The sequence below is a fragment of the Penicillium verrucosum genome, assembly GCF_028828655.1.
Source record: "Penicillium verrucosum strain IBT 35672 chromosome Unknown utg000001l_segment0_segment0, whole genome shotgun sequence".
Lineage (NCBI taxonomy): Eukaryota > Fungi > Ascomycota > Eurotiomycetes > Eurotiales > Aspergillaceae > Penicillium > Penicillium verrucosum.
Window position 1 is genome coordinate 6,961,109 of NW_026643210.1, and position 16,923 is coordinate 6,978,031.

Consider the following 16,923-nt stretch of genomic DNA (forward strand, 5'->3'; position numbering starts at 1 on the left):
AAATTTTTAGATCAGACTAATACGAAGCACTAGAATCGATACTATTTGCCCGGCTGGTTGGCACCTACGACACTTATGCATATGGGTGGAGTATAAAGTAAGTCTAGTGTCGTCTAGTGTTATTGTTCATGGATCATAGAAATTCCCCAGAACCATTCAGAAATGACAAAAGGTCCGGTGGTGGAGTCTAACGCTCCCCCTTGGGCAATCATCGCCGTCATGGATCCCGCACGCCACCGTTACATAGTCGACAGAGTAGTGGTTCGATGGTTTTCAAATCCCCGCTAGGGATCGTCTGTTCTGCCTCTCCTCATTTTCACGATGTCAAGTTCTTTATCTTGTCAAGTCCCCGCTACTTTGCATTGTAGGGGAGGAACTTCAATTTCAAGTCCATCATGGCTATCGAAACCCCAACAGATGTCTTGCATACTGTCAATACTGTCACACAAGCTCTATGTATTCCACTCGTGACTATCTTCGTAGCATTGCGGTTTTATACCCGGTATCAATTCAAGCAATCCTTGGGGGTTGAAGATCGTGAGTTTCGTCCCTTGCAGATATACATTCTTTTCGGGGATTTTGTGCTAATCATTCTCTAGTTGCCTGTACAATTGCTTGGGTATGTTGAGCAAAACAATCTGGTACTTTATTAGCCAGAACTGACTTTTTATCCAGTTTCTATTTATGGGATATTGTGCAATATCCATCGTCCGTACGTGCTATACTTCCTACATGATCACACACCACATACTTACACATATACTCTATCAGTCGGTCAACATGGTGGAGGATACCCATTTGCTGAACTTGACGCTAAGGAGCAAATCGCATTCAAAAAGTTCTGCTACATTGCGACAATTCTCTACTGTCCGATGGCACTCTTCGTCAAAATCGCCCTCCTAGCCATTCTCACCCGTATCTTCGCTCCCTACCGCGGCAAAGTCTGGTTCATATATATCTTCCTCGGCTGTTTATGCTGCTACTACATCGCCGCCCTGATCGTCAAGATTCGTATCTGCGGCCCCATCCCCAGATACTGGCTCGGTGAACAGGTGCCGGGAACCTGCCTGGACCAGACTGCCGCCCTCATCGCCGACTCCGTGATTAGTGTCGTCAGTGACCTTATCATCCTTATTCTCCCATTGCCATTGACATGGTCTTTGCAAATGTCGCGCAATCGAAAGCTTCGCGTGATAGGTCTGCTTGGCGCTGGTGGACTGGCCACTGGATTCAGTCTTTACCGATTGATCATGGTGTTGGATGGTCAAAGTGATGAGGGTCTTATGTTCATGCGTGTTATCCTGTCCGGGTATGTCATGAACCCCTTGTCTTTTTTGATCTTTTTCTTTTTTCTAACGTCTAATAGAAATGCCGAGGGAGGCGTCGGATTGATCTGCGCTTGTCTGCCTGTCCTCAACGTCATGATTGCCCATTACAGGAGGAACTATTCATCGCAGAAATACTACCAAAACGGCGGCTCGTCCCATCCGTTGAGTGATAGGAAAACGGCCCCGGCTTCTAATGCTGCTACTGACTGGGACAAGGTGACGAGCTTTGGTGACCAGAGCCATCTGATTTCATTTGCCGGGCCTCCAGAGGGCGTCGACCCTGCCGACTCTATCCACAACCATGATGGGATTAGGAAGACGGTGGCTGTATCACAGAGCGTGGAAACACATTAACGGCAGATTCTGTTGTCAAATGTCTCATTATTATATACCCACTCATTAATACTCTAATGGATTTTCTTTCTGTCCTTTTCCCTCCCCTTCTTTTGCCTCCATATACTGATTCAAGTGTACGGTACGTGCATTAACTATCACTTACAAAGGTGGTGTATGTCTCAAGTAGTCTGATTATCTTTGTCCTCTCAACTAAATCTCAGACAACCAAGACTTGGCTTTGCTGGCCTGGATCTATATCCTTCGTATTCCCAGACGATCAGAAATAAAAATAAAGCCCCCCATTCTCTTTCTTGTTCGAGAATGTCTTCACCCGTCAACCATCTTAATATAAATACCCCAACTCAAATCCATCAGTTAAGTCAAGCCAGTCCACACCAAAACCATGCCTCCAGCTCCAGTACTCCCATCCTTGCAAGACAAGCTCCTGCACGAATGCCGCATCTTCAAAGCCAACATGGATACCCAATCCAATATCCTGCTGTGTGATCCAGATGGTCGAGGTACGGAGCGCATCGGGGATGTCATTCTCGCGGTGGCAGAATTGGATATTCAAGCGGATCGGATCATTAGCATTGCACTCGGTATGCTTGCTGAGGCTTCCGATAGCGAGATCATTCGTCGGAATACTTCCTTTTGGCTCCGTGCACATAATGGTTATCACAAGTTCGAGAATGTGTTTTATGGCATGAAGCGCGAGATGAGTCAGTTACTATGGATTCTTAACGACGACCAGAATGAGTTCGTATGTGATTACTTTGCTGGAAGTCTGGAGAGACTTGCAAGGAAGGTTTCATTTCACCTGAATGTTTAGATTATTATCTATGAAATCTTTTGTTGCAGAGTGCTTTTTGTCTTTAGTGTTGTAAGTCTGGCCCCATAGAGTCAACTTCAGCCTCAGATATTGTTTCTCTCCGCCACCATGTTATTTATTCTCTGCCCCTTTCTCGGCCGTGAAATTTGTGGATAAAATTAGCAAGGCGAAAAAAAAAAAGAAGAAAAAAGAAGAAAAAAAAAAGAAATCTCTCCCTCGGGGAATCGAACCCCGGTCTCCCGCGCTTATCGGTGTTAATGACAAGCGGAAATCATCACCACTAGACCAAGGAAGATGTGATGGTCGAGTTACTGCTCGACCACTTGGCTGGTTGATGAAAGCACTTGGCTATCTTGACCTTATGAGCGATCTCTAAGTATATCTCCACAATCCGCCTATGTCAAACACCAACTTGTATAGCTATCGTATCTATTTTTAAAATCAATTTAAATTCGTTCAAATATTTATTGGATAGGATATAGCTTGGTGAAATTTTCAATGTCCAAAAAAACGGACAAAGTCATGGCGATATATATCTACAGTGAGGGTAAATCTCATCTGACAATTTTATCGAAATAATGATTATTTCTGGGGAGCCCGCAAAGCAATACCCTGGCCATATATCTACCCCAATAGACAAAAGAGTATCATCATCTAAGAGGCGGATTTGGATCAAACAACCCCGAGTTGTACCACAACCCATCCAATCCCGTATCAAACCCAAGGGACCATGACCCATCAATAAACGGCCATTGAAACATATCAGTTTCAAAGTCATGATGACCACCAAGTGCAGAATTCTCTCTAGTAGGAAAGCCGTTCTCACCACCAAGACCAGGCGACGACGAAGTCCCTCCACGGACATGAGAGCTGTGTGTATCACGGGATTCAGAGGTGCGTGCTCTAGTCGCATACGCGTCTCTGCTCGGACGAGATCGGATGTCACCATATTCATCCAGGGTACCCGCGAGGGCGAATCTCCTGGGACTGTGCATCCCATCATCGGAGTGGGCCTGGTTACTCTTGACCATTTCGTAGAATCGATTTGCTTCTTGGACCGTTCGCCACTGGTTATTGTTAGTTGGGATGTTTGGTTAGATATGCTGTGGAAATACTCACCCAGCTGCGACCGACGGGCCAGAGTTTACTGAGTCGCTCGAGGTAGTCGAGGTTTCGGCACTTTTCTTCTTCGGCCCGTTTGAGGCCGCCTGGATATCGCTGTGGCGCGATTGTTCCGTACATGTTGATATGAGCAGCGACGAAGACGCTGAAGCCCGAATACGGTGACACGACGGGTGCACCGGAGGCATCTAGTGCATTGAGGATACCTCCGATCTGCTGGGCGACTTCAAATAGCTGTTTGATTGTGTCGGGTTCGCCTTGGGCGTCATCATTTGTGTCGTGGAAAACGTCGGAATGGGGCTTGAGGTTGGATAAGAAGCGGTCCCGATGGAGGAAAAGGATGCTAAAGGTGATATCGTTAGTATCGGTGTTTGGAATGCGTTAAATATAAATACATACCTCATGCAATACACTAGATTGATGTAGGCAAACAACTCTCCGTACCCGAGTGCTACGTGAGACTGAACGCTGGTAGCTGGGAACCGAACTGTTATATCCTGAAGAGACCTCCACTCATCCAGTTCCTCCTTGAGGACCTGCCAAGTCAAGAGGAGCGGGGAGGCGGGGTCGTTCGAAGACAAAGAAGCGAGTGCTCGTCGATGTTCGTTCGCAAACCTTAGGATTCGTACGAATATATCAAATCCCCGAGTGACAATTGTGAGACCATGCTCAATCGTAAGATCGTTCGCTAGCAAACAGTCTTTATTCATATCAGCAGGCATCAACCTGCTAGCTGGTGTATGATTAAACGTGAAGTCCCGATCACTGATAGGGAGAGGAACTGAGATCTGGGAGAATGATAGCGCAAAGTGCTGACGGGCTCCGGAGCTCAGCTCGCAGTCTTGCGCAAAGCAGCACCAGTAAGTCCGGACCAGCTGTTCGTATTGTGTTTGGGATGCATGAAACTCTTGAGGATTGTGTTCCATGCTGTCATCTGCCATCTTCAGAAGGGATTGAATCATGTAAGTCGCCATGCCTGATGTTTTGTCAGATAGTGCTCTATAATCAGTCGGGGATTCGATAACATACCGCTATACATCCAAGCTTGATATGGTCGCCCAGCGCCCCACTCATAAAATGAGAGCATCACAAGAGACTGGGCAAGATAAAGCGAGGGGGGCCTCAAGCACGCGCTGCGCAAGGTTTTTGCGTGCATAATCGGCATAGATTTCTTCTTCTTCGAGTTCATCGCTTTTCATAAATCGTACGCATAAGGAAAGGACCGAGGCCACAAAGACGGGGTCTACCGAGTGGACGTTGGAGGATATGTCGGAGATCAAAGAGGGGTAATGAAGAAAATTGGTAATTGGGAACTTCTTTCTGTAGGTTTCCACTGCGCTGATGACGATTGCCGGTGACAGCGCTGCTATGGGGTTCTTAGATAGGTCTTGAGCCACGGGGGCATTCTCAGGGGTGCTTCTTTCCGCATCTCCAACCACTGGCGATAAGGCGGATGATGCCTTTCGCTTTCCTGGGGTCTTGGATGAGATAGTACTCCTCCGTGTCCTCTGTCTTGAGGCACGGGGATCTGTCAAACTACATCCTTGGTTCTTGGTTTTCAAGCAACGTTGACAGGGCGGTTGCCCTTCATGGACGCATTTGACTTTTGCTTGTCTGCATAAAACATCAGATACGATAATGCAACTAAGAGTGCCGATAGAAACTTACCGACAAGCGTCACACGATATTGACAGCCTCATCGAGTGTACATACGGCGAAGAGTGGAGTGGGCCGTGGTAAGAATAAGAAGTGGCTGTCAAGTATCGTGGGGCATATTAAGACAAATTCAAGCCATCGGATCAATATAGGAGCGCAATTGGATTAATCCAACCATTTATGTCGATTAATTGAACAGTTGCACACACGTTTGAAGGAGCAAGAGTTACGCGGATATCTTAGTATCCGAATATAGTTAGCGCGATCAGCTGACTTGGATCTATGAAGAATTTCGATATGAATTTTTGAAGAACTTTGAAATCTATTTATAATTATATTAATACTAAGTGTCTCTCTATAGTGCCAATGAACCGTATAAAAAAAGGCCACTGAGGGAAACAGTCAATGGACGGCGAGTCACTTCAAATGTTGGTTGCCACTGTCCACTGTTGCACCCACGCATTGAACTTGTCAACTTCCCGCTCCTCGGTGGCCCAGGACGTCACAAGCCGAACCACTGAGTTTCCATCATCAAGCTGCTCCCAAACATAGAATCGGAACTTTTCATGCAGTATGCGAACCAATTGCTGAGGAATGGCGACAAACACCTGGTTTGTCTCGGTCTCGGCAGCCAACTTATAACCCAATTTCTCGAAGCTGGTTGAGATCTTCTGAGCCATCTCATTGGCATGTGTGGCTAGTGTGAAGAACAACTCTGATCGGAAGAGCTCCATGAACTGAACTCCCAGAATACGGCCCTTGGCCAGCAAAGCGCCATGTTGTTTGAGGTGGAAATCGAAACCATCGGCTAGCTCTTTCTTGAGGACTATTGCTTCTCCCATCAGGGCACCGGCTTTGGTACCACCGATCCAGAAGATATCGGTCATGTCGAATATTTCTCGTAGAGTGAGATCGTTCTTCTTTGAGCAAATTGCTGCTCCCATTCGTGCGCCGTCAATGAAAAGCAGGAGATTTGATTGCTTGCAAATGGCGGAGAGGCTGCTCAGCTCACGTTTCGTGTAGACAGTGCCAGTCTCCGTGGCATTAGAGATATAAAGTAGTCGGGGCTTGGCGTAATGAGGGTAGAATTGGTTTTGCTGGAGCGCCTTTTGGAGATTGGTGGGCGTCATCTTGCCGTCGACTGCAGACACGAGGATAAGCTTATGGCCAGTTGCCTCGATCGCACCTGCCTCTTTACAGGCGATGTGACCCGACTCTAAAGTAATAACAGCCTCATAAGGCCTCAGGCAGCTAGCAATTCCAATGAGGTTTGCAGAGGTTCCGCTGGGGACAAAGAAGATACCCGCCTCGTCCTCGGTGCAACCGATCTTGTTTCGGATCAATTGCCGGGCACTGATGCTGTATTCATCATTTCCATAAGAAACTTGTTGTGTGGAGTTTGTTCGCAAAAGAGCTTCAAGGATTTGTGGGTGAGCTCCCTCGCTGTAATCATCCATAAGGCTGTATGGAGGGCGTGCCTCATCTTGGCATAAGCTTGTTGAGGGCATAGTGGGTAACAATTTTTCAATGTTTATGGATTTGATTGAACACAACAAACGGATGAGTTCCAAGGTTGAGGCGAGGTTGAGCTTTAAAGAAGTGAGAGAAAACCAAGTACTACATTATAATGGAAAAGAATCTTGAAAGAAACATCGGGAATAATTTTCTCGGGAATGTTGCCACTTTATTCCCGAGATTCGTCAGTGCCGGGAATCCCATGCGGGCCATTTCCACTTGAGCAAGTTATTCTCAGGTAAATTTGTGGGCCGGGATGGGGTAGCACCGCTTGACTGCGGCCTCTCCAATTGATATAAACAGGTCTTAATTGAGAAAAAAAAAAGATATGTTGTGAGACATTCTTCAAGTTGAGGCAATAGATATGATCTATATGATCTATATGATCTAAATTAGTGTCTCTGATCGACACCCGGTTCCAAGACTCCGGACACTCTAGAATCGACGATCAAATGGTTGGGATACCCCTACCCCTCACGAGGGGTATTGTGAGGGGTATTCCCTACTCTTCGGGTTTTGTATCAACATTGAGAATAGTTTCGGTGACCGATATGAGAGTTGCTTGCAGTGATAGAAAGTATTTGCATCTCCGAGAACACTGTTATCGCGGTTATGTGTAGTCTTTTTAGGCTCAACCCATGTAGGGTCGCATGGTCGATGCTTTGAAGGCCCAGATCTCATCGTAAACAGTGGGGTCCACTCCCCGATCTTCTAGAATGTTCAAGAATATCATACTGTCATGCCAAAGTAAAAGGGCCAACGAAAGATATATGAAAAAGTATAAGCAACGAGATATCAGGACTAAATCTATAGCCAAGGGAAGAAGGTTTGAATAATAGGCGATACTAGCGTGTGATAGTAGTCCACCTGACCATATAAGACTTGGCGAATCGGAACAGCACTCATGTTCGGAGGTCGCCGGCGGTTGGGTATGATCGAGGTATTACCTTGTGATTTGGCTGTCATTGCGAAGCCGATCTAAGATCATGACGACCTTATAAGCTCATAAGCCTATAAGCTCACTATAAAACGCCACTTGTAAGTGGAGTAGATGGGCCTACCTAATGGGCTGCAGCTTCCAAGGCTGTTGCGATCCCTTTCAACTCCTTTGCGACCCGTCATAACCCAAAACAAAGTCTTTTCACATATCAAAATAGAATCACAGTTGAGGTCTAGTCTGAATAAAACCGCGGTATATCGCGAAAGCCAACAACGCCCTGATTTGGCCGGGTATGTAGTCGATGAAACTAGGGACCTGCACTATATACACATTGGACCAAAGACCCAAAAAAACAATATACAAAAACTCCCACAAATAATGCGAATAGCGCTTGATGCTTTTGACCAGAGTCAAAAACAACTTAATCCTCATGCGGCGATGCAAGATGCGCCCGCTCGCCTGGTAGCCCGTCTTCCGTAGCAAGACGCTGGTAGACCCGGACGCGCCAGCCACGGATGACCATGTAGCAGGCCATAACGCCAACGAACACACAAAGAAGCAAAACAAAGGAGAAGATACCGCCAATGCTGCGGATAGCATCGTAGGTATGGTTGAGGATTTGGGTAGTCTTCTGTGTTTGGGTATCGACTGCATCCGATGAGGTGCGGTTAGACTCGTTGGCCGCATTGTCTTCTGCCGCGCTATCGCTTGCTTGGTACATGATTGACGGGTCAACCGGAATGGGTGTGGTTGACTTCCCTCTATATCCGACAAACTTCCAGTCGGGGGTTTTGCTTCGGTGCATTTCGGATCTGCCTAGGACAATGCCATTGACATCCACTGCTTCGGCAGAGACCCAGTCCAGATATCCACGGGCGATGTACATGGTTTCGAAATCGGATCGGGAAGTATTGCCGATAAAGACGGGGCCGTGGAATTCGGAGGCTTGTGCATAGAAACGCCACTCTGCGACATCCGTCGCGCCGTTCCAGCTGACCCAGAACGTGGTCACCATATTGGTTTCGTCGGTGCCGTAGACAGACGCTACCATGTCTGGTGGGGCCGTGGGGCGACCAGTAAATTCGAATTTGTACCCGCGGTAGGATGAATAGCGTGAGGAGGTGAAGTTGGCGGTCATCAATAGTTCTCCATCGGCGGCATGTTCGGAAATATATCCCTCTTTGCTCCAGCAGGTGAACACATTGTCATTCGGAAGCACCTGGGTATTGCCGCGGAGTCTCGAGAGTTGGCGATCAGGGCGGTTGTAGCGCCGGATGGCTTTGGCGGTCATGGGCTTCACGCTGGTATCCAACTCGACGAACAGGGATGATGATATATTTTCCTCGTTAAATTCCTCGTCCGAGGCGTTGTTCAAAAATGAGATAATATGGTGCGTCCCATTTGACTCGATGAATTTCGCGTCGTGCTGCTTTGAAAAGGTGAAATCTTGCTCGAAATCAGTATAATGCCCACCCAATCGCCACATGATGTTTCCATCCATGCAGGAGATGAGGTAGATAGTGTTCGTAAATCGACACGAGATCAAGAAATCCCCGATTTCGTTCTTGTCAACTGAGTTGATATGCACATAATCCCAGCCAGGGTGTGCCTCTACTGGAGAATATGGGGTGTAGTGGACAGTCTCGGGTAAAGGAATGTGATTGAAAGAGTCCCACCACTGGATAACCTCGGCGGTGTTCAGATCGATCTCGGCATACCCGCCGGACTGGAGCCAAGTAGTCTCTTTCGGGCGACCAAATTGCTCTAGGGTAATCTCATGAGAAAGGTAGACTGTGGCCAGCGCAGTCTTACCGTCGTCCAGAATGTTGAACTCGTGGATGTCAAAGGAGCCGAGATCCTTCCGCAAAGGAAGCTTTCGTTGGATTTGATAATCATTGGTCAAGACCAGCCCATATCCGGAGTCGATTTTCGAATCCCACGAGTTTTGCAAGACCATCGAAAGGTGTGGGTCAGGGCCCAGACTGTTGACGACTTTGAAATCGAAGACGTTCCGGTTGTCGAACTGCTGTGAGCCAGTCCAGATGAGGCGCTATTATACCGAAATATGGTCAGCGGTCGGGGTCTGTATCGCGGGGTATTGGTGTAAACGCACTCCTTCACCATCGTAGATATGGGGGCCGATCTGATACTGCTCGTACAAGGTGGACGGTGGATCGGGGCCAATGTGTAGGTAGGGAGCGACGAACCAGTAGCCGGGGCTAACGCGATCGCGGTTCTCGTACTGGACGTTGAATTTCACTGCCCGAATATCCGGGAGCTGGAGAACACGCTGTTAGCGGGATTAAACAATTTGTAAGATATGGGACACGGACCGTAACGAATGACATGAGATCATCGCTGGAATATTGCGCCAGTGTCGTCTGGCACAGCCATAACAGCAATGAAACGCTCAAAAACAGCATTGTTCAAAAGAGCGTGGTATAGGGAAGTCATTGAAGAAGGAAAAAGAAAGGGGACCATCGCCGGGGGTCTAGACAAGGTAAGATATGTGCGGATCGAAGGGGACGCCAAGTCCTGTGGGCTAATGGTAGGGGCGGAAGGGCCAAGCAAAGATGGTTGTAATTGGATCTCTGATGTAGCGAAGGGGGTGAAACGTAGAAAATGTGGTGCTTTCTCCCCGTCCGGTTCCATGAAGATCTTCAAGTGGACCGCAAAGGCCATGAGGCCTCGTCAGCACTCAGCACTTCTCGGCTGTCGGTAATATTACCCGTCTATGCTGCAACAACATTGGGAATGAAGTATGAAGTTGTTAGCCTTACACCGTAAACCTCCATTGTTGAGCACTCTCCAGTTTTAGCCAAATAAGCATAATTCCCTGAATCTTTGGTGTGACTGTCTCCAGGGCTGCATACTTGGCATTGTCACAGCGGGAAGATCTTCATTTCCAGAGCTTACCGCCTTGGGTACTGCCAGACTGATGTCTATAGATGCTACACACTAGGTATGTAGTATATTAATGGATGAAGCAGTACAATAACGACTGTTTTGGTTTGTCGACTATTCCACGCTCTTAACTGCCCTAGAAAATGGGTATGAGTAGAAAAACGGCACAAATAATATACTTTTTATATACAGCAGGTCTACCTAACCCGAATATTATACAGAGCCGGAAGGTAACCAAAGCAACCCTGGGTAGCCAGCGCCCAGAAAAATATGTACACCAGAATGCATGCTATGCAAATCGCTCCAAGGACCAAAAAGAGAAAAACAAAACACGAGCTGTCAACTATCGTAAACAACCCCTCACTCATCAGGATCACTATAATTCCAAAGCTTCTTCCTCTCCGCAACCCACCAAAGACCAACCTTCTCAGCCTTCTGGGCCCAATCAAAAGCCTCAGGTCCATGTTTGGAATGGACCTCCGCAGCAAGCGAGCTCATAGTCCAGCCGCTGACAGGCTCAAGCTCATACGGGTCCTTACTCAAGTCCGTGAACCGGTACTCGAAGTCATTGTTCAATGGTAGGTTGAGACGCCAGGGCACAGCTGCGGAGCCGACACTCAGCATCGAGCCACCGGCATTAATAACGCCCATGTTCCAGGCTTCGCGGCCGTTGTGCGAGGTGCGGTATGGCCGGATGAGGGACTGGCCCTCGTACTCGTTCATTAGATCCAGGGCAATTTCTGTGTCGTCTGCGTTGAGGGAGTTGGTGTTCACGAGGAGATCGAGGATTGTCGGCAGGATGGATACGGCGCTGCCGTTGACATTAAGGTGCATGCGTGGTAATAACGGGTGGTGGAATACTAGGGGTACGCGGAAGTTGCTGATGTGTGGGTTGTGATAGGTTCCTGTGACGGGGCAGTCTTCTCCAAATGCTTGACCGCTGTTTCGTTTTGGTTAGATGATGGGTTCGTTGGTTACTTGTGGGAAATGTACGTACTGGTCTCCCACGAAGACTGTCAAAGTCTCATTAGCAATGCCGGCTTCCCCGAGCATGCCCATTAGGTCACCGAGCCAGGTGTCGACGAAGTGATTTGCATTGAGGAACTCGTCCATGAGTTCGTGTTGTGATTTGTGGAGATCGCCGAAATATTTATCTCGGTTCCAGCCTTCAGGTGTACCCCAAGGGTGGTGAGTGGTGCTGGTGAAATGTGAAAGGAAGAGTCTCTTGTTCTGACGAAGCGTTTCGTCGATCAAGTCTTTGATGTAGGGGCGGGCCTCAGTTTCAGCATAACTTTGTGAAGTCAGTATTTACACACAGGAACAGGGCATTCCGCTCAATAACATACCCGAAATAGTTGATCTTTTCCATTTCCTCATGGAAATATTTCGCGTCCTCCACGTCAATATCTTCCGAGTACAATGTCTGCTTGAAACCGAGCAAATCCATAAGCCGAGTCTGTGCTTGAAACTCCCCAGTGACAGATTGCGCATAGATGGTTTGCCACTCCCGTTCCAGGTGACTGTTGGTAGAATTCCCAGAGCCAGAAGAATCCTTGCGCTGGTTGAATAGGTCCATTATATGCATCAAACACGGCTGGTATGGAATGATATCATTTTCATGCATAAAGTCCACCGGAAGCGGTCCAAGGCCGCAGTAGTTGACAAGACGCGATTTTGCAGAGAGAGTGCTTCCCGACAATATCCCGTCGAAGCTGAGACCACCTAGTCCGGCATTCGTCGACTTAACCGAGGAGCCGAAGCCAGAATCCTCCCCCTGTGAGCATTTCTGCCACGGGGGTTATCTGAGACAGTTTGTCGCGTAGATCGGCTTCGTCTCCCTCATCGTATAATTCGTATGATTCACGGATTTGGTTGTACAAGCGAGAATCGTTTTTGAGGGGGAAGAGGTCCTTTCTACCACTTTCCAAGAACACAAAGACGATGTGGTTGATCGGGATGGCATGGTCCTTCAGAGCCTCCTGCAGAGGACCAAGTGGTTCCAGGTCAAGATTACTTATCCTCATGGGATCTTGAACGGGATTATAGAAATAGTGTCGCGGCTCGGCTGTTTTGTTCTGGTTTTTAGAATCGAATTCGTCTTCGCCTCTCTTGGACACACTTTGAAGGGTCGAGTTAGGCGCCTCCAAGCTAATTTCCAAGCTAATTCCGTCCGTGTTTGAATTTGGATCTGGATTCACAATCCATCTCTCAAACGCAGCAGGAAGAGGGCCTCGCGCCCAGGCTGGCTTATTATTTCCATAGGCAGTGTTACCCGAGTCATCCAATGTCGGCGCCCACCCCTTATAGTGCCCATTTGCAGGTTCCCGATATTCCTCTGCTAGTAGTTCAGGCAGCGGGAATGTTTCGATGGTCATCCGACGAGCCCGAGAGTGTTCGCCGAGCATGGTGAAGGGGAGAGCCCCCGTCATATGATTGTATGGGATTGACGGCCGGATCAGCCAGAGTCCGATGGTTATTCCAGTGCCCACAAGTGTCCAAAGCCGAGGTTTATGCGACACTAAATTTCTCAGATCCGAGGGCCCCAGTAACATAGCGGAAGTCTTGGCGTCTCCGAGATTGGCGAGGGCACATAGCCAGCGGGTGATGAGATTCCAGATCTCTTGAGCCATAAACCAGGAAGCCACTGCGATCACTGTTGTAGCGGCAGCCATAGGCACCAGACCACTCAATATCAAGTTCATTCCCTGCCGGCTGGCGCCCACGGACCTGGCTGCATCCCATCGAATTTCACTGCCGGTTTGAGAATAGAAACTAATTTGCGAGGACGTTGCTAATAAATCCGTGAATCTGAGGGTAAAAGTCAATATCGTTGGCCGGCGCATTAAGGGAAAAAGGTGAACCAACGCGACAATCGCTGAGCCGATAACAGCAGCTACTGACCACCGACCGGTAGTTGTATATAAGAGAATCCATACTGTAACGAATAGAAGAACTTCCTGAATAAAGAATGTTGGGAAATAAAGGGCCAAAAGGTATAAGGGAAGAGATCGATGTTGGTATATGTGAAGCAACTTGGAGCAGATACCTGAAAGCACCAAAATAGACAAAATCAAGCGTTGCGGCTGATGAAAACGAGTGACAATCATAATGGCCTTACGCGAAAAGCGGCCAACATGAGGAAATCTTTCGACACGGACTGACTGTTTTCCAATCCGCATATACTGCACAATATAGGGGGAGAAGGGGGAAAAAAAAGCGAAAATACGAGAAAAAGAAGGAGAAGAAATTGACTGCTCGCGTGCTCCACAACAGCATACTATCGGAGTTGTGCCATGGGGGCGCCACCTGGATTGAATTATAATTGTGAAATCGTCGGATCGTGCGGGTGCACTAGCCAACACACGGTGGACCTGAGTTAAGGGGGGGGTCTTTGCCCAGTCTTTGGAGATGATGGGTGTTTTGATGTTTCAGTGTTGTACTCCGTAGTGTATGTTGTACATTTCTTTTTCGATGATCGGCGTTCCGGGGAATATATCATTTGTTCAGCCTTAAGAGGTCCTAACATATCCAAACTTCAACATAATCCATGTCGTATGGGACGGAGTGGGCCGGGGTTCTGCGTATCCGAGAACGAAAACGAAGAACCCCGTAGCCCTATAGACAGTTGTGGTTCAGGGGGGAACGGGTCCGGGGCCTGCCGGAAGTATTGGATGGAACACTGGAGGCATTGTTAGTGTGGGAGCCAAGGATATATTAATCAACATGACTCGATGGAAGAAATGAAAGTCTTGGCTGATGTGTTTTTGGGTGTTGCCTGCTCAGCCTTGCCGTACTCGGACCCCGTTGACGGCAAACGGCGCCAAGTGCAGCGCCATACAACGCATAAAACACACATCTTGGCACTTTATCGACATATATTGGAAGGAAATTACTAGCAATATATTAATAACATAAAATTGGACTTCTGTTTTAGAATCGGATACCCAGTCAGTGGGGGTGTTGCTAGCTAATTATCAATACGAATACGTAGTAAGCCCCATGCTCTCACCAAGGCATCACTTTTGCAAATCTCTCAGAGCAAGCACCGCCTTCAGATCTTCGTATCGAAGCTCACGCCCTTTAGACCAAGCCAGGAGACGGGCCGTCTTGACCACATTCTTGATCTGGCGACCGTTCAATTGGGACTCGGCCACCTGGTCAAGCTGCTCATCCGTGAAGGCATCAATGTTCGATGAGCGGCTTAGGAACTGTGTCCAAACCTGGCGCCTGGATTCCGCATCGAGGCCCTTGTAGGCAAGGGAAAGGTGGATCCGAGACTCAAAGGCAGGGTCGATATTCTGTGTACGGTTGGTGGTCAAGAAGAGAATACCCTGAAGAAACAGATAGAAGATCAGTAACATGACATTTTACGTATTTCCCCCCACATCCCCTGGCTTTGATGACCATGGGCATTAGAGCTTACCTCGAAGTATTCAAGCATTCTCAAGAAGATTGAGACAAGTTCATTGCGATCGAGATTGGTTGAATCACGGGCTTCCATGAAGACATCAGCCTCATCAAGCAATAGAACAGCACCCCACTTGGGAATCAACCTCAGGATGTCTTTCAGTTTTGTTTCGAAACCTTTGGCGTTAACTCCAAGATCACCCGCACTCATGACATAAAGAGGAACCCTCATGACCTCAGCAACGCTTTCCGCAGTCAGGGTCTTTCCGACCCCCGGAGGACCGCTGAGCTGTATAATGAACCCTTGGCCTTTTCCCCGAACGACATCGTCAAATTCATCGACTTTCTTGGATTGAGCTTTTGCAACGGCCAAGACCACTTCCTTCAGCCCCTGCTGCTCCCGTGGTAGGACTAGTGACTCAAAGGCCTTCTCATCCCACTCAATGTCTTTCAACTGATCCACGAGGAACGTAGACCATTCTTTGTCACTCAGAGAATATCCATAGAGCGTTGGGGTTGCAATTAGGCGCTGCAAATTATCTAATTCTCCATCGATTTCACTGTCAACGCCGACCAAGTGACTGCGCCCAAAATCCTTGTATGCATCGATGTCGATGATGACGCGACTCTTGACATGATGGTTGGTGTCACTCAAATTTCCATCCCGACTTTTGGAGTTCGTGCAGGTCGAACCCTCTTCATAGGCTTTGAAATGGTACCCCTTGTATCCTTCCCACTTCTTGCCCCGTGCAATCAACAACTCTTGAATGGCATCCTTTTCTGGGTGGTATCTGAGTGGGAAGTATGGCAAAGAGGTAATTGGCACTGTGCCCACAAACTTGGGAATCATGAAACCTGTGTATTTGTATCCGAACTTGCTTCCGTTGAATCCAACGTATTCCATCTCGAGATAATCATGTACCGATGCTTCATCTTCCGAGGATACTTGTGTGAGCAAATACGCGCGTAGAGTTCCATCAGGTGAAGAAATAACCACATCTTGAGGTTCCATGATCGTCCAAACCAAGTCGTGGGTGATGACCCCTTTGGCAACCAGGTCGTTCTTGCGGTCAATCACATCCCTGAGCTCCTCGTCCATGATACGGTAGAACATATCCACATGGGCCTTGGTCGTTGGATCCTGCTCCTCATCTCGTAGTTTGGTAATTGCTTGCCATCGATGAACAAGAGGCCGGAAAGGCGATGCAATCTCGAGGCGTTGCAAGGTCGTCGTGACTCCAGGATAGTTGTCCAGTGCTTTTTTCAAGAACTCCTTGAGACGCTCGCTTTGCACTATAATGGAGTGGATAGACAAGCTCCTGCGCCCATCATAGCACTTCTTTTTTCTCACTATAAGTGCGTATTGGGCTGACTCGGCATCCTCGACGGGATCAGGCAAGTCGATGGGTACATTTTTGCTCCATGACTTTTTACCATATCCATCAGGATTTGTCTGGTAGAGGGTGCGGAAATCACAGAGGGTGCCTACAGGCTCATACTGGATATCCATGGCCTCGGGTTGGGTAGTACTACCATCGATGGCTTTGGTCATTAGCTTGGTTGAATGGTAGTCAAATGTCAGAAAGACCATAAACCTACCAGCTCCATCTGAGATTTCGATCACCATGATAAATATCACTAGAGAATTGGAAAGGGGAAAAGAAGATTTGAAATATGGGGGAGAGAGGGAGGGAGGAAGAGGGAGAGGGGGAGGGTAGAGGGAAAGTTAAGTAGTCAGGGAAGGAACCAAGATTGGAAGGAGGGATTACCCTTATATATTTATCCTACACATATCCATTGAGAGATGTCTTATGCTACTATTACACCTTCTATCAGTAGTTGTCAACTCCATCCATGGATGAACGGTAGTTAAATGGGCAGTT

The 16,923-nt window shown here is 47.9% G+C and overlaps 7 protein-coding genes across 7 annotated transcripts; 2 read left to right on the forward strand and 5 right to left on the reverse strand.

The window, feature by feature from the left end:
* Positions 1 to 395: 395 nt before the first annotated feature.
* On the forward strand, positions 396 to 1,682 carry N7516_002578 (uncharacterized protein; the record flags this gene model as incomplete). The annotated part of the gene is made up of 5 exons (XM_057215298.1): positions 396 to 537; positions 600 to 619; positions 676 to 712; positions 772 to 1,309; positions 1,367 to 1,682. The coding sequence occupies 5 exons, from the start codon at positions 396 to 398 to the stop codon at positions 1,680 to 1,682; spliced, it is 1,053 nt and encodes a 350-aa protein (XP_057077181.1).
* A 385-nt stretch (positions 1,683 to 2,067) lies between these two features.
* N7516_002579 (uncharacterized protein) lies at positions 2,068 to 2,496 on the forward strand (the record flags this gene model as incomplete). Its single annotated transcript, XM_057215299.1, has 1 exon — positions 2,068 to 2,496. One exon carries the CDS (start codon positions 2,068 to 2,070, stop codon positions 2,494 to 2,496), a length of 429 nt encoding a protein of 142 aa, XP_057077182.1.
* Positions 2,497 to 3,146: 650 nt separating this feature from the next.
* N7516_002580 (transcription factor domain-containing protein) lies at positions 3,147 to 5,318 on the reverse strand (the record flags this gene model as incomplete). The annotated part of the gene is made up of 6 exons (XM_057215300.1): positions 3,147 to 3,563; positions 3,616 to 3,961; positions 4,018 to 4,594; positions 4,648 to 4,687; positions 4,749 to 5,232; positions 5,287 to 5,318. 6 exons carry the CDS (start codon positions 5,316 to 5,318, stop codon positions 3,147 to 3,149), a joined length of 1,896 nt encoding a protein of 631 aa, XP_057077183.1.
* Positions 5,319 to 5,696: 378 nt separating this feature from the next.
* Positions 5,697 to 6,782, reverse strand: N7516_002581 (threonine aldolase family protein; the record flags this gene model as incomplete). The annotated part of the gene is made up of 1 exon (XM_057215301.1): positions 5,697 to 6,782. One exon carries the CDS (start codon positions 6,780 to 6,782, stop codon positions 5,697 to 5,699), a length of 1,086 nt encoding a protein of 361 aa, XP_057077184.1.
* A 1,368-nt stretch (positions 6,783 to 8,150) lies between these two features.
* Positions 8,151 to 10,152, reverse strand: N7516_002582 (uncharacterized protein; the record flags this gene model as incomplete). Its single annotated transcript, XM_057215302.1, has 3 exons — positions 8,151 to 9,779; positions 9,843 to 10,007; positions 10,063 to 10,152. The coding sequence occupies 3 exons, from the start codon at positions 10,150 to 10,152 to the stop codon at positions 8,151 to 8,153; spliced, it is 1,884 nt and encodes a 627-aa protein (XP_057077185.1).
* An 841-nt stretch (positions 10,153 to 10,993) lies between these two features.
* Positions 10,994 to 13,740, reverse strand: N7516_002583 (uncharacterized protein; the record flags this gene model as incomplete). The annotated part of the gene is given in 4 exon segments (XM_057215303.1): positions 10,994 to 11,573; positions 11,631 to 11,924; positions 11,980 to 12,407; positions 12,427 to 13,740. The coding sequence occupies 4 exon segments, from the start codon at positions 13,738 to 13,740 to the stop codon at positions 10,994 to 10,996; spliced, it is 2,616 nt and encodes an 871-aa protein (XP_057077186.1).
* Positions 13,741 to 14,649: 909 nt separating this feature from the next.
* Positions 14,650 to 16,667, reverse strand: N7516_002584 (ATP-binding protein; the record flags this gene model as incomplete). The annotated part of the gene is made up of 3 exons (XM_057215304.1): positions 14,650 to 14,964; positions 15,057 to 16,582; positions 16,640 to 16,667. 3 exons carry the CDS (start codon positions 16,665 to 16,667, stop codon positions 14,650 to 14,652), a joined length of 1,869 nt encoding a protein of 622 aa, XP_057077187.1.
* Between the last annotated feature and the right edge of the window lie 256 nt (positions 16,668 to 16,923).